The sequence below is a fragment of the Neodiprion fabricii genome, chromosome 6 (genome assembly GCF_021155785.1).
Source record: "Neodiprion fabricii isolate iyNeoFabr1 chromosome 6, iyNeoFabr1.1, whole genome shotgun sequence".
Taxonomy (NCBI): domain Eukaryota; kingdom Metazoa; phylum Arthropoda; class Insecta; order Hymenoptera; family Diprionidae; genus Neodiprion; species Neodiprion fabricii.
Window position 1 is genome coordinate 23683029 of NC_060244.1, and position 12989 is coordinate 23696017.

At 38.2% G+C, this 12989-nt stretch overlaps 2 protein-coding genes across 4 annotated transcripts in view; one reads left to right on the forward strand and one right to left on the reverse strand.

Moving 5' to 3' along the window:
• The first annotated feature begins 111 nt into the window (after nt 1–111).
• Nucleotides 112–1810, forward strand: LOC124184669 (aprataxin). Its single transcript, XM_046574650.1, has 3 exons — nt 112–726; nt 825–958; nt 1207–1810. The coding sequence occupies exons 1-3, from the start codon at nt 335–337 to the stop codon at nt 1359–1361; spliced, it is 681 nt and encodes a 226-aa protein (XP_046430606.1). The 5' UTR covers nt 112–334; the 3' UTR covers nt 1362–1810.
• A 5977-nt stretch (nt 1811–7787) lies between these two features.
• LOC124184663 (3-phosphoinositide-dependent protein kinase 1) overlaps nt 7788–12989 on the reverse strand; it is a 335224-nt gene continuing 330022 nt past the window's right edge. For all 3 annotated transcript variants that reach the window (XM_046574638.1, XM_046574640.1, XM_046574639.1), the window contains 3 exons: nt 9532–9777; nt 8059–9342; nt 7788–7922 (listed from right to left, as the gene is read on the reverse strand). In XM_046574638.1, the coding sequence (XP_046430594.1) occupies nt 7812–7922; nt 8059–9342; nt 9532–9777 (1641 nt within the window). In that variant the 3' untranslated portion in view covers nt 7788–7811. The remainder of the gene's footprint in view (nt 7923–8058; nt 9343–9531; nt 9778–12989) is intronic.

Consider the following 12989-nt stretch of genomic DNA (forward strand, 5'->3'; position numbering starts at 1 on the left):
TTCTTCATCGCAACTCGATCGCTAGTTCCCATGGTAGCCACCCACGAAAGAGTATCGTTGGGTAGCCGCCAGCCAGCCAAGTTTTTCCCTTAACGCAAAATTTTCGTAACGGCTACCGCATCTTTAAAAGTATCTACTCGATGGTTGTACACTGTACAGTTGGATCGTGGTTGTTGAGATAATTAATAAAATATGAGAATCTTTAGTTTGTTGAATTACCAATTACTTTGCATGGGTTTTATGTAAATAGTGGATGAAATCTGAACATGACAAGAATGAGTGAAAATAATCCAAATGGAGTAGACTAATTGAGCGATGTGATCGTGTTTATGTCATGCACGCGTTGAACGCATTCTTATTTTCAAATTACGGGAGACAATTTTTCAATTTTTCATTCAAAATTACAAGGGTTAAAACAGTATTGGCAACTATGAGTAAGCATAAATTGAATCCGAATGCGTCGAGCGATCAACCAGCTGCCAAAAAGGGATACTGGGCTTTAGGATTGATCGATTCTATGAAGGACCCTGAATTACGTGTTGAAGAAGATGACAAAGTTGTTGTTATAAAGGACAAGTTTCCAAAAGCTGAATTTCACTTTCTGATATTGCCAAAGTTAGAGATTTCTGGAATCCTAAGCCTTCGAAAAGAACACGAGGACCTTTTAAAGCATATGGATGATGTGGCAAAAAATATGACAGAGAAATATTCACACAAAGAATTTAAGTAAGACGGGATTCTTATTCCACTTTCACACATTTTGCAAATGTTACCCACCAACTCGCTCCATTCGATGTCTGAAATTTTTTCTTAATGGTATACAGAATAGGATACCATGCAGTTCCGAACATGCAAAGATTACACCTTCATGTTATAAGCACAGATTTCAACAGCCCTTGTTTGAAGACCAAAGTCCATTGGAATTCATTTACGAGTCCTTTTTTTAAATCTTCACAAAGTAAGTGTATGTTGGATGATTTTCATTCAACAACGTCAACTATTTCCTTCCCTCACGGAAAAAAAACCCCACTTGGGTGTAAATTCGTACCCCCAACTCATAGATAATGCTAATTTCCCATAAAAAAAAAGTTAGGGTATGAATTTACACCCAATTTGGGTTTTTTTGCCACGCGGGTTATATAACATTACAGATATCAGAGCTTTACTTCCTCATTAAGTAATACTTACAGTTGGCTATTATTTCAGGTATTCGAAAAGAACTGCGAGAGAATGGAAAAATAAAAAAAATGAGCTGCGAAGAATGTGATGGTTATTTAAAACGTCCTCTACAATGTCACAAATGTAAGACCTTTCCAAAGAATATGCCAGAATTAAAAAGGCACATATCTACCCATACTTGAGCGAACAAACATCGTGATTGTTAACCTGTCTTCACATTCAGAATACTGTCAAATTAAAAATTCTTCAGTCGTCGCTTGTATCAAACTGAAAATATTGAAATTATTCTGCGATGAAGATTCTCCAACGGTTCGCTGATGATGAGATGAGCACCGATTTCCAGCATTACACAATGAAGAAAAGTAGATTTAAGAAACAAATTTTTGTAATGCCATTTATTTTGGTACATATTTTACTGCTAGACAAATGAATACGTATAGCTAAGTCAGCTTTATTCGATTTGGTGGCCCGTTTGCACGCAGATGCAGGTTCTCATGCTATTTGCATACAGCAACCCTCTGATTGGCATAGCGTGTGAAAAAAAGAATACCGTTTCTTCTTCTTCCCTTCTGTCTATGAAAACTGTTTCGTGTAACAAAGTGAAGAAATACATTCTATCATCCAATTTTAATTTTATGAAAATGAAAATATTCATCCGTATATAATGTACGCTCGTCGCCTGGTATATGCAATAGCTACGGACTTTGCCGAATTTTGACGAGCGTGACCGAAGCGGCGCTCGAGTCGTCAGCGACTAACTTTAATCAGCTCGCAGAAACACCTGGAATTTCGATAAGTCAAGACGCGTCGCGGTGAGTCTCGACGGTGTGTATTTGGTGCTACCAGACAATGTGATTCATTAATTCTTAAATATTCTTATAGGCAGTATTGTCAGAGAGTAGACCCATCTCCTTTGATCAAAAGTAAGAAGTGATTAGTTGTGACATGCCGGTATCAGATCTCGATTACAGAAAAACAAAGGCTGATCGCGTCCCGAACTCCGTGTAGAAAATAAACCGGCGAGATGCGCTTTTGTTATCAACTTCTTGGAATCAAATGGCGGTTCATTGGACGTATTCTGAAATGTGTGCTACTTCGGAACGGTTGTTTTCTAACGAGGATGAATATGCACGATTTGTGATTTCGAAACGGACGTACTGAGAATCATATCTTGTATCCGATTCTTAAAAATAGCTGTCGCATTCTACTTCTTGTTTGTTTTTGTTTTTTTTCGTGAAACGCCCGAACGTTCCGAAATTTTACACATGCTAGCACACATTTCGGAGTACGTCGATTGTTTGCCGTTTTGTGTTGGCAGCAGTTTGTTTTCCTTCCTTGTAACAGTGCTTTCTGATTCTTTGAACGATCACTTGTGAGTCGGGGTGAGTTTGGTTTTGATTGTCAAGTAAGTGTATCGTTATTCGAGTCTGTGCATCTAGTGTAGATGACCTGGAATCAGTGCGCCGGTATTTCCAGAGTCCGTGAACCGACGGGTATCGTGCAAATTTTCGTCGGTTACGTGATACATCTAATTGAACTGTGAAAGTCAACTGCCTTGTGTGCATTTTGAAGAATACTGGGATACGAACGAACGTCGCTGCGTTGCTGAAAAGTTAGCTGCAAATTGGAGACCTGCGGCCAAGTGGATTGACATCCCTTAGACATCATGGGAAAGGTAAGATTCCATTTATATCTTGACGCTCTGCCTGTCCACATCGTGATTCGATACTGGCAGCGTGGAAAATTAGTAATAGGATAGTAGAGTAATTATCCTTGCCGACAGTTTATTAATTCGGTTTCGGCAGACGGTGACATCAAAATGATAGGAATTAATTTGTGACTTTCTGAGACGTCGCCCAGTCTTAGAATTGTCGATTCCACTCTATTTGACACGAAGTAAGAAGTTCATCACGTTGATATACTACAATGTGTATATAAGATTCAGTAACTTCAATTGAAGAAGATTTAAGTGATAGCAAATCACATGGATTTCCTGCCAAATAAAAACTTTTATGTTTATTTCTCCACCGTTCCGTTAAACTGTAATGATGGTAGCTCTAATCGTTTTCTCGTAGAACGTGATGCATTAATGTGATAAATTTTAAGATCGTGTGGATTAGAAGTCCTCCAACGTGAACAGTTTAGATAATCAAAAATACTTTATTTGATCAAATATTAACAACATACGAAACTTCGTGGAATACTCAACTCTCCACAAAAAATATCTGATATAATGTTTCGCACACGCAATAATCTTGCGTGTGAATTGTGAATTTTCAAAAATTGATCGCTCCCTATTTTTTTCCTTCCAGCCTTTCTTGAATAATATTGAAATTAGTAACATTAGCGTAACGAATCGTTTAGAATTGTTTGTAATTTAGTAAACCATAATGAAACAAAACACACTCATATTTCGATAGCTTAGTTCTTTCAAAAAAATTTAAAAATTAAGAAAATATACATCTTTACTCGAATGATTCATTACAAGAACGTTACTAACTTCAACCTCGCTTTCTTGATTCAAAGCTTAGCAGTATTATTTATCCGCGGACTTGATACCACGTGATTCCGAGGTCACGGTATCGTCTTCAAACGCATAACGCATGCGCTTGCGAACATTCATATGTGGTATCCGATTGGACAAAAATTCGTTCTCCATTCACCCGAATTAGTAACCCTCCAGGGAGTGATGAAACAACGCTTAAAGGAAAGGGCTCAAACCAGAAGTTGTCTCATTCTCTTAGTTCCTATAGTAATAGGTATATATCCTTCTATTTTCGTCTACTCCCGCTTTAGACTCACATTCTGTCGACCAATCAGAAATCTCCTCGTTCTCTATCATGCCATGGAGTGCACGGTTCTTACATACAGGTCTGGAAACTCGGGCACTTGTTTGGAACGGTGTATGACTTGGCGAAACAAGTTTATTCACTTCCTGTTATGACCGCCTAAATCGTTGCAATCTAGTATACCTTATGTATACACAGTTATCGCGATGGCTGGTGCTTATCTGTTAGATGCAACCGGAATGTAAAATTGTAACTGGAAATGATTGGCCCGTAAAGCGCCTGACCGCAGGAAACTTGTAATGCACAGTTCGCAGAGCCCTGATTTAGAATCTTCTTTACCGGCTGCCTAATTTCCGGCAACCTCATATAAAATTATGGGATTAGTGGTGATTGAATATATTTAGTCAGCGTTATGCCATACGTATTTTAGTATATCACTGCGGTTTATGCATCGCAATTGAATCTGTGGAGGGTTTTTCATACCTCGTACCGTACGAGTAATTCATGCAGTGCAGAACCGTAGCTCGACCTTCTATAGTTTACAAATATTTCCCAAGATAACGCTACCTCTTAACTGTTAAGGTTCCGCCGATTACTTCACAAGCTGTTTTTATCGTAAGCTGTTCGACGGGGTTCAGGTCGGGTATGCTGTAGACCGCTACGTGTTTGTTACAAAACTATTACCGATATCGTTATGAAAAATTAAAAAATTGCATCTCTAGTGAATCCGATGATATATATGCTGATAAAGGATTTGTCGAATTCATCAATTTTATCCGGAATGACGATTTTTACAGTTAAATATTTAATACCTGATCGAAATTGGTTCGAATAATGTATTAATTAGATCAGTGCAATATTCAGCTACAATTTACCTGTCACACTCTTGAATAGCTGTTCAGGTTACAATCACTTTTCAGAAATTCATTATCGAATCACAGTATGTATTAGCAGCAGGCATAGTTTACGATCAAACGTGATCGATCGGAACTTCAGGTATATATCATACATCCCCGTTAAATCAACTACTAGTTTTACCCAACGGTGAAAATTACGTAACTTGGTACTAGTTTTTCGTGTCAACCCTGCCGTTTTCAGATAATAATATTCTTGATTCATTGTATTTGGCATGTCAAATAAATGTCACTTGCCGCAACAAATCTTCCCTCTTCTTACATTTAAGTGTCGGTAGTATTCACGAAGTCCCGCCTTGAACACTCAACTCCAATTGGTTAAATGCATTTCGTAAATGAGAGGTAGGCTTTCGAAAACAGATCAGGATTTGGAATTTTGTGGAAGGTTTTGAATTTGAATAATTAGTCACAGGTAATGCGATATTTCTGAAATTTTACTATGAATAAATTTGATGTTCACGTTAATAAGGTTGTTTTCTCGCCAATAACTTTACTCACTAAGTATTTACATAGTCTTATAAAGTGATTTCTGTGTATTCGTGTATGTGTATTTTTATGGTGTATAGAAAATACAATATTTCTTTTTTTTTTTTTTTTAATATATGTATGAGAATCTACGTACATGTAATAATACTGCGATTAATAGTTGAATAATATTCCATCGAAATTAAATATATTAAAATAATTGAAGTAATTAACTTTTTTTCTGTTTAGAGAAAAACTAGATATGCAAGGCATTCACTGATATTGCTTGCATTGTTGTGTCTCATTGTTTTGAGTTCGAGTAAATCTAACATAAATTATTAAATTAACTAATGTTAACTTTATTTAATTTATCTAAGAGTTGGCTTTATAGAGAACTATGACCTTTTCATAAGCTTACAACAACGAAATCATTGCTTCAAATTTAATAATTGATATTTCAAAGCTATGATCCCGTTTCGAGATAGATTTCCACATTAAAGTTTGCAACACCTATTTAAAACGATAGATTTTGTAAAGTTTACAGTAGAAGGAACACTTTCGCCCTTCAAAATGCACAAAGTCGCGTTACGAACTAATACTAGATACTTTGTGAATATTGATATCGGAAATGCATATTCAGCCAAAATTTTTCGACGCCACAACTATCTTGTTATCAATAAAAGAACATCGACCGTTTTGCGTCTGTTTGCATTTCTGTCCGCCCATTCTGTACGCGACCCGCCAAAAGCGGTCATTTTGGAAAAGCCACTGAGATCGGGGACAATTCTGAAAAACTCACGAGAGAATTTTTCATAATTTTTACGAACTTCCATACAAACTGCAGCTCCACAATCAATGATATACCCTGTTTATATAAAAAAAAAAATACATGGGTTAAACTGCCCCGAAGAATACAACCTAGCTCTCCTAACGTTATAATTTACAAATTACCTAACTATACATAACTAATAAACATCTAATATACAGATAATATCATACAGATTAGGCAGCAGTTTAACCCGCCCTGCGACGAAAGATAGTGGCTGGTTTGATTTGCTATTTACAAGATAATTTCTAATAAGATTTCGATAATCTTTATAAACATTTAAATACACGAAATAAATAACAGACGACACTTCGCCATTCACCATAAATTAACGAACAGATATAACTAACTATTTAAATATTATTACCTAAGATATAATAATAATTAGCCAACATGAACATTATACACGGAGTACTATATACTATGGTATGGTCTTTAGTGATTCTTAAGCTATGAACAGAATAATGTTTCAATTCAAGTCTTTGAGGCAAAGATATACCTCTTATTCGGCTATTCAGTTCCTTTTCTTTCTTTCTCCTCTTCTTTTAACTTAACTTTCCGTTCCTTAGTACAAGCGAGAAATGAGTTAAGCAATATTTGCTGTATGCAAATGTCTTTGCTACGTCACACTGTTTAGGTGATGTCCGCGAGGGCGCCATTGTAAATATTCACCGTGAAAACACTTGGGGTCGGACTGAGTTGTTTTACGTAGCCTGTTTGAAATTACTTGCTAATATTTACAGAACCGCATACGAATACGAAAACCCGTATACTTCAGGCAACGTAAATTAAAGCTGCAAAATTGTCCGCCATCGCGTTTATTTGCTTTCTTTTTGGTTCTCTTAAATTTATCCTACATTTGCTATCTAAGGACTTTCAGGTCCAAACGTATTTGACTATGCTACATATATATATATTCACTATTTCTTTGCTATATATTTGCTAAATTTGCTAAATAGAAGCGCAAGATGTTTCCAATTCAATATAGACACGAATTTACGTCACTGGTCAAATCGAAATTTTGCTAGAAAAAAAACAAGGAAATAGAAAAATACGATGAAATCTGATTTAAGCAATTGGAGAGAGAAAAGTCTTATAGTTGACAAGATTGAAGATCTTGCCCAACCGAATGGTTTGTAACTAATTATTTGAATTTCCACTTTCACGTGAGCTCTATTCCAGTGATGCAGTAGTGAACTGTAAAATTTACAACAATGTGAAGATACCAAGATAGCTTTTTCTACTTTTTTCATTTCTGCTACAAAATCGTTGAAACCAGCGATGTAAATCCAGCTCGTTTTAATTTAGCAAAAACGTCTATGTCCAGCGACGCAACGCTTCACAGGTGCCTAACTTAATAAATAGAAAAACACAACTATAATTAATAACGGTACAACTTTGAATTTAGCCTAAAATTGCCTAAATCACGTATTAAACTCTAGTCTATACACGCGATAGTATGCATATAAATAACTCACATCAATTAGCTTATTTCAATTCAATTCTCGCTATATCATCAGGCACCTCTCGCAGACTTTAATGTTTTTTCTTTGACATTTGAATCTTGTTTTTAATGAGATTTTATCTTTGTGATTTTTACTTCTTTCACTTCAGTTTTTTTTTTTTTTTTTTTTTTACTCAAGCCGTGGATTCCTGGAGACCGTCATAATGGACTCGCATCTCTTCAATCGCGCGGCACCATTCCAGCGCGAAACCATCGGGATCTTCGAGATAGTATGTTCTGTTCGGCTGTAAATATAAGATAGAAGAAATCTATTGTCAAAAAAGTTTGCATACAATTTGAAAGAAGTCTATTCTTTAACGACGGCAACCAGGTCAAGTTAGATTTACATATGAATGAAAGGGATCATCATCAGATGCTTACCGTGTGGATGAAGAAGATCTTGAAATTCTTGGGTTCCACCCGCAGCTCAGGACTCCATGGAATTTCTCCTTTGAGGACCATGTTTACCATATCCACGTAGTATAGGTGGGGTCCAGTTGTTAATAGGAGCATTCTTCTTCTGGCAAACAGTCCTTTCCTCTTGTGTACCAATCCTTGCTTCAGGATTAAATTGCCTTCGACAAAATAGTCCCACTTGTTGGACGACCTTTGCTTCTGCAACCTAGATTTGATCTCTTCCGGTGTTAGGTCGGCAATCCCTGCCTGTTTCCTTGGCTTTTCGACCACGGCTACTGGTTCGGGCCTCTCCTCTTCCCCGATACCAAGCCCAAGTAACCTCGTCAGTTGTTTGTCGTCAAGACCGGGCTCCAGGTGATCGGGAACTCGGTAGTGTGATCTCAATTCTTCGTGCTCCGAAGTACCCGGCAGGTAGGGATATATCGGTGGTGGTGTTTGTTCGTGAAGTGTTTCAAAATCAACTCCTTCGAAGAAAGGATGCGCCCTGATACTGGGATAACCAGCGCCGTGTTCGTCCTGCGCACCTAGCCTCTGAGTCGGATCGAGAACGAGGAGTTGTTCGACTAGGCTCTTTGCCATCTCCGAGAAACCGTCGGGAACTTCGTAGTCGAGTTTTTGTATCTTCTGGAAGATCATGTAGTCGTTTCTCGCTCTGAAAGGTGGCAGGCCGGCGACCATTTGGTATATTATACAACCAAATGCCCATAGATCTGACGATCTGCTGGCATTTCTGTCAGTCAAAATTTCCGGTGATAGATACTGAGCTGTACCGACGAATGAATTCTTCCGTTCTCGAACGTGAGTCTCATTTTCGTTAAGTGGCACTTCTGGCTCTTTCAATATCTTTGTGCAACCGAAATCCGTGATCAGTACATGCATCTTCTCGTCCAGCAGGATGTTTTCTGGTTTCAAGTCTCGGTGGATTATACCAAGACCGTGAAGGTACTCCAAACCTCTCAGGATTTCGGCGGAATAGAATTTAGTGCACTCGATGTCGAACGAGCCAACCTTGTTGATGTAAGGTAGAAGTTCGCCGTTTTTCGCGTACGAAAGCACGAAGTAGAGACGGTCTATATCTTGGAAAGTGCAGTAAAGCCGGACAAATGAATGCTTCGCACCCGCCAGCATATTCAGCACTTCCTTCTCACGCGTCACATATTCAGTCTTCTTCTCCTTGATGATGTGACGCTTGTCGCACACCTTGATGGCATGTTCCTTGCCGGTATGAATGTCCTTTGCAAGGTATACCTGAAATACCAAATTTAAAGATGAAAATAAATTCTCACCAGAAGTCCCTTTCTTCTCAAAATTCCAAACAATTTTCATCATTTTCCCGGACCGTGCGGACATTTCTTTTTCAGGAAATTTCGAATTTCGTCTTATTTGATTTACTCAAGGCTGCGTGAAATTTTTGTCTCAATTCAATAGTCGACTTACCGTTCCGAAGCTACCCTCGCCGATGACCTTGCCAAAGATAAAATCTTTTGGAGTGTATTTCGCAGGGGTGCGATTCGTATAGGCCAGGGCCGGATTCGTGGTGGGAGGAACCCGGGGCGCCGAGGTGTTTTGGGGCGCCACGACCCCGTTGGTCACGTCGTTCGTCGGTGGAGACATTTTTGACACCGGCTCCTCCACCGCTACAGCCGGTTGTGGCGAAACGGTAAGCGCCTGGTTCGCCACACGCTGAAACGGAAGAGAAAAGAAAGTTGTATTTTAAGTAACGTGGTTGAAGCGTGATAAAATGTAATGGAGCAATTGCGATACAACTCGCAGCTGTGAAAACGACGTTTCGGTTAAAAATTGTCCTTGGATTGTATATTGGTATCAATTTTTCTTGCATACATGTAAACAAATTTGACTCGCGTAACATTTGACCAAAGTGCACTAAGCACCCCTTTTGCACTGTCCGCATGATTCAAAATGATTTGAAAAATATGACGTATTAGTTACTTAATCGTTGATTTATTTGTACTGTGTGATAAAACGTACTATCGTTATCATTATTTTCGCATAGGTCCTTGGTGCGCGCGGCGCATAATCTTCCGACCTTCTACAAAGCTTACGATCGTGAATTTTATTTAATTTTTTTGCTTTCATTTGACTTTACTCTTTTTCTCTTTTACTCAGCAGTTACCACGCAGCTGCGTAATGAAAAATTAAGCGTACTGTACGTCAAAATTTTTTCAGCTCGTACCGCTACGTGTATCCAGTTGAAAGAAAATTTGAATAAGTTTCGGAAAGCTTCTCACGATATTGGAAGTTGCAGTAAAAAAAAAAAAAGAGTAAAAAGTAATGCGTACGCAAGCGATGCGTATAACCTGATCAGCTCGTGATTGTCGCGAGTTTGACGCGCGTACTTGCATGCAATCGTATCGGTGTGATACAAGAGATAAGTACATGCGTATGAATTTACGTAAGATACACACATAATAATTAATTGGCATAAGGGAACTTTCATTTTCGTATCAATAGTCATCACACGTTATAGAATTTAAATGCATCGTTTGTAAATCACAAATATAGGACTAAAAAATGATGATCATAGGTACACGCGTACTTGGCCACAATCAACGGGAACGAGACCAGTATTCGTAACCTCGGGGCATTTTTAGTTCTCATTCGACGAGAGAAATGAGAAAGAGAATAAGATGATGAACAAAAAAGGAAAAGAAATAGACAGAGGAGGAACATACCTCTTTTGCATTTTGCTTTTAGGCGTTTTGTTATGCGAACGGGAAAGAATAACCGCTCGAACGAGTTACCGAAAGAAATAGCGAGAGCGAGAGAAGTTACGTGGTTGATGAGAAACATTTAGAAAAAAAAAAAAAGTGTCCGAACAGCTGTATACTCTTTATTAGGAACGCAACGTAACGACAGGTCGTCTTTTCATGATATTCACTGCCAGAGCGAGCAAATATTTGTTCAATTGTTGTCGTCTAGACGGGACCTTCCAACCGTGTCAATACAGATTGGCGACCGCGTAAGAGAAGAATAATGACAAATTATAATTGGTGCGAGTCGATTCGTAAACTTCAACTATCATCTGCCAGATGGGGTATCTATATTATATGTAATATGTATAGGTATGCTTACGTGCAAACATATATTAGTAACAAAGTGAACAGCGAAACGAATCACACAAAAAAAAGTAGACAATTTTTTCTTCTTCGACGATTCTTAAACCGGTGCTTTCGGTCAAACGAAATTGCCCCACGATTGTCTTGTTTCGCGCCGAGTTTACGAGCACGTTAACCTAAGTGGTGTTCACTAAAGACGTCGATCGCGATCTTTCCACGTGTATCATAAACGACCCGTCTAATTCAGTCCAATTAGCTTTTCTTATTTCAGGATAGTGACCGCGTTAGTCGGATCCTGACATAATCCTTACAGGGTTTACGGAGAAAGAACAGTTGTTGAGATAGTAAAAAACCGGAATGTGTCAATTTTTTCAATGACGAGGTAGAGGCGTAAGGCGGCAAATCGTACGTACAAATGTGAAGAAGATACGGCAGAGTTTAAGTAAGCGCAGTTGATCGCGCGTAAGTGGCCTAGCAACACTGTTTGGCATTGATGAGTCGGAGACACAGCCGTGGATGTTTTGATAAACATTATTTCGAGGCGCCGGCCCGACGGCCCGACTCACAGATAATCCTATCAACTATTATTCAACTCTCGCACACATTCTTGCTTCGACGATAAGCCATTGGCAATTTTGATCTCTGTGCATCATACATTTCTGTGTGTACGTGCGCGTTTTTATAAACACATACATACCCGTACATACATAGATATAATACACGTAATACATTAATGCCTGTTCAATGATACAACGTGTATGTATACAGGACACATGTAATTTATTGACCTGCGGTTAATCATATCGCCATCGATTTCGCCGCCTGCATCGACGACCAGTTTCGATATTTTATTTTAAATTTTACAGTTTGGCGGCGTTAACCTTTCAAGAATTTTACTCGCTCGCACATCGCTTAGTATTTGTATAATATATGTGTTTAGCTGCATATATGCATCCGTGTGTCGTACATTTGCAGCTTTCAAGAGTTTCGAAGAGTTTCTACACACCCGTGTGTTTTGATAGAACGCGCGTGTTTCTCATTCTGTAATAAGCGTTAACCACAAATTCCAATGCATGTAACATACTATTTTCCATATGTGTAACGTATCGTATATTTGTTGCACCATGCGATTGTTTTTGTCGTAGCGAGATTTTTAGACTGATGTTATTGCTTTTTTTTTCTTTTTGTTTTGTAGTTTGTTCCTTTCTACTTTTATTTTTGCTTTATCGCTGTACTTTGGCAGCGCAATTATAAAACATAATTCCCGATATCAGATGATAGCAACGTATACTCTTATGCTACGGATTACATCTCGATACCCGGTGTAATTACCGCATAACTTGCAACATGTTTACTACACGGTTCTGGGTGTTTTTTTTTTCCTTTATTTCAATACAGCTTGTTTTCCTTCAGGCAATCAAAAATATTTTTTGGCCGCATCGATGCAACTTGTATCAACCGGCTGTCATACTTTCGTATCTCACACAGACGTACACCTATTACATAAGTCAATTATACATGCTATCTTGAAATAAATTGCAAAAACAAAACGAAGGTGGAGGGAGTAATGAAAATATTGCAACGGAGTGAATTTACTACCGTTATAAGTGCGGTAATAGCACAAGTTTTATTCATTCATTTCACGTGATTAAATATTACTTCTGTTTGTTCACTTGCAATTTGAAAAAACAAGGAGAGAAAAAAAAATTATTTATTCGAACAATTGCATTTCTTTTATCCCACGATAAAGTAGTATACCCTACACGGAGATTCTCACGGTGTGGAAAAACTCAACGAACCATTTCCCCGCGCTCGGTG

Excerpts from the sequence above, each read along its gene's own strand:
- LOC124184669 (XM_046574650.1), top strand. The coding sequence starts at position 335 with ATGCACGCGTTGAACGCATTCTTATTTTCAAATTACGGGAGACAATTT. Across the intron at positions 727-824 it reads TATTCACACAAAGAATTTAA|AATAGGATACCATGCAGTTC; the intron begins GTAAGACGGGAT and ends AATGGTATACAG. Across the intron at positions 959-1,206 it reads TTTTTTTAAATCTTCACAAA|GTATTCGAAAAGAACTGCGA; the intron begins GTAAGTGTATGT and ends CTATTATTTCAG.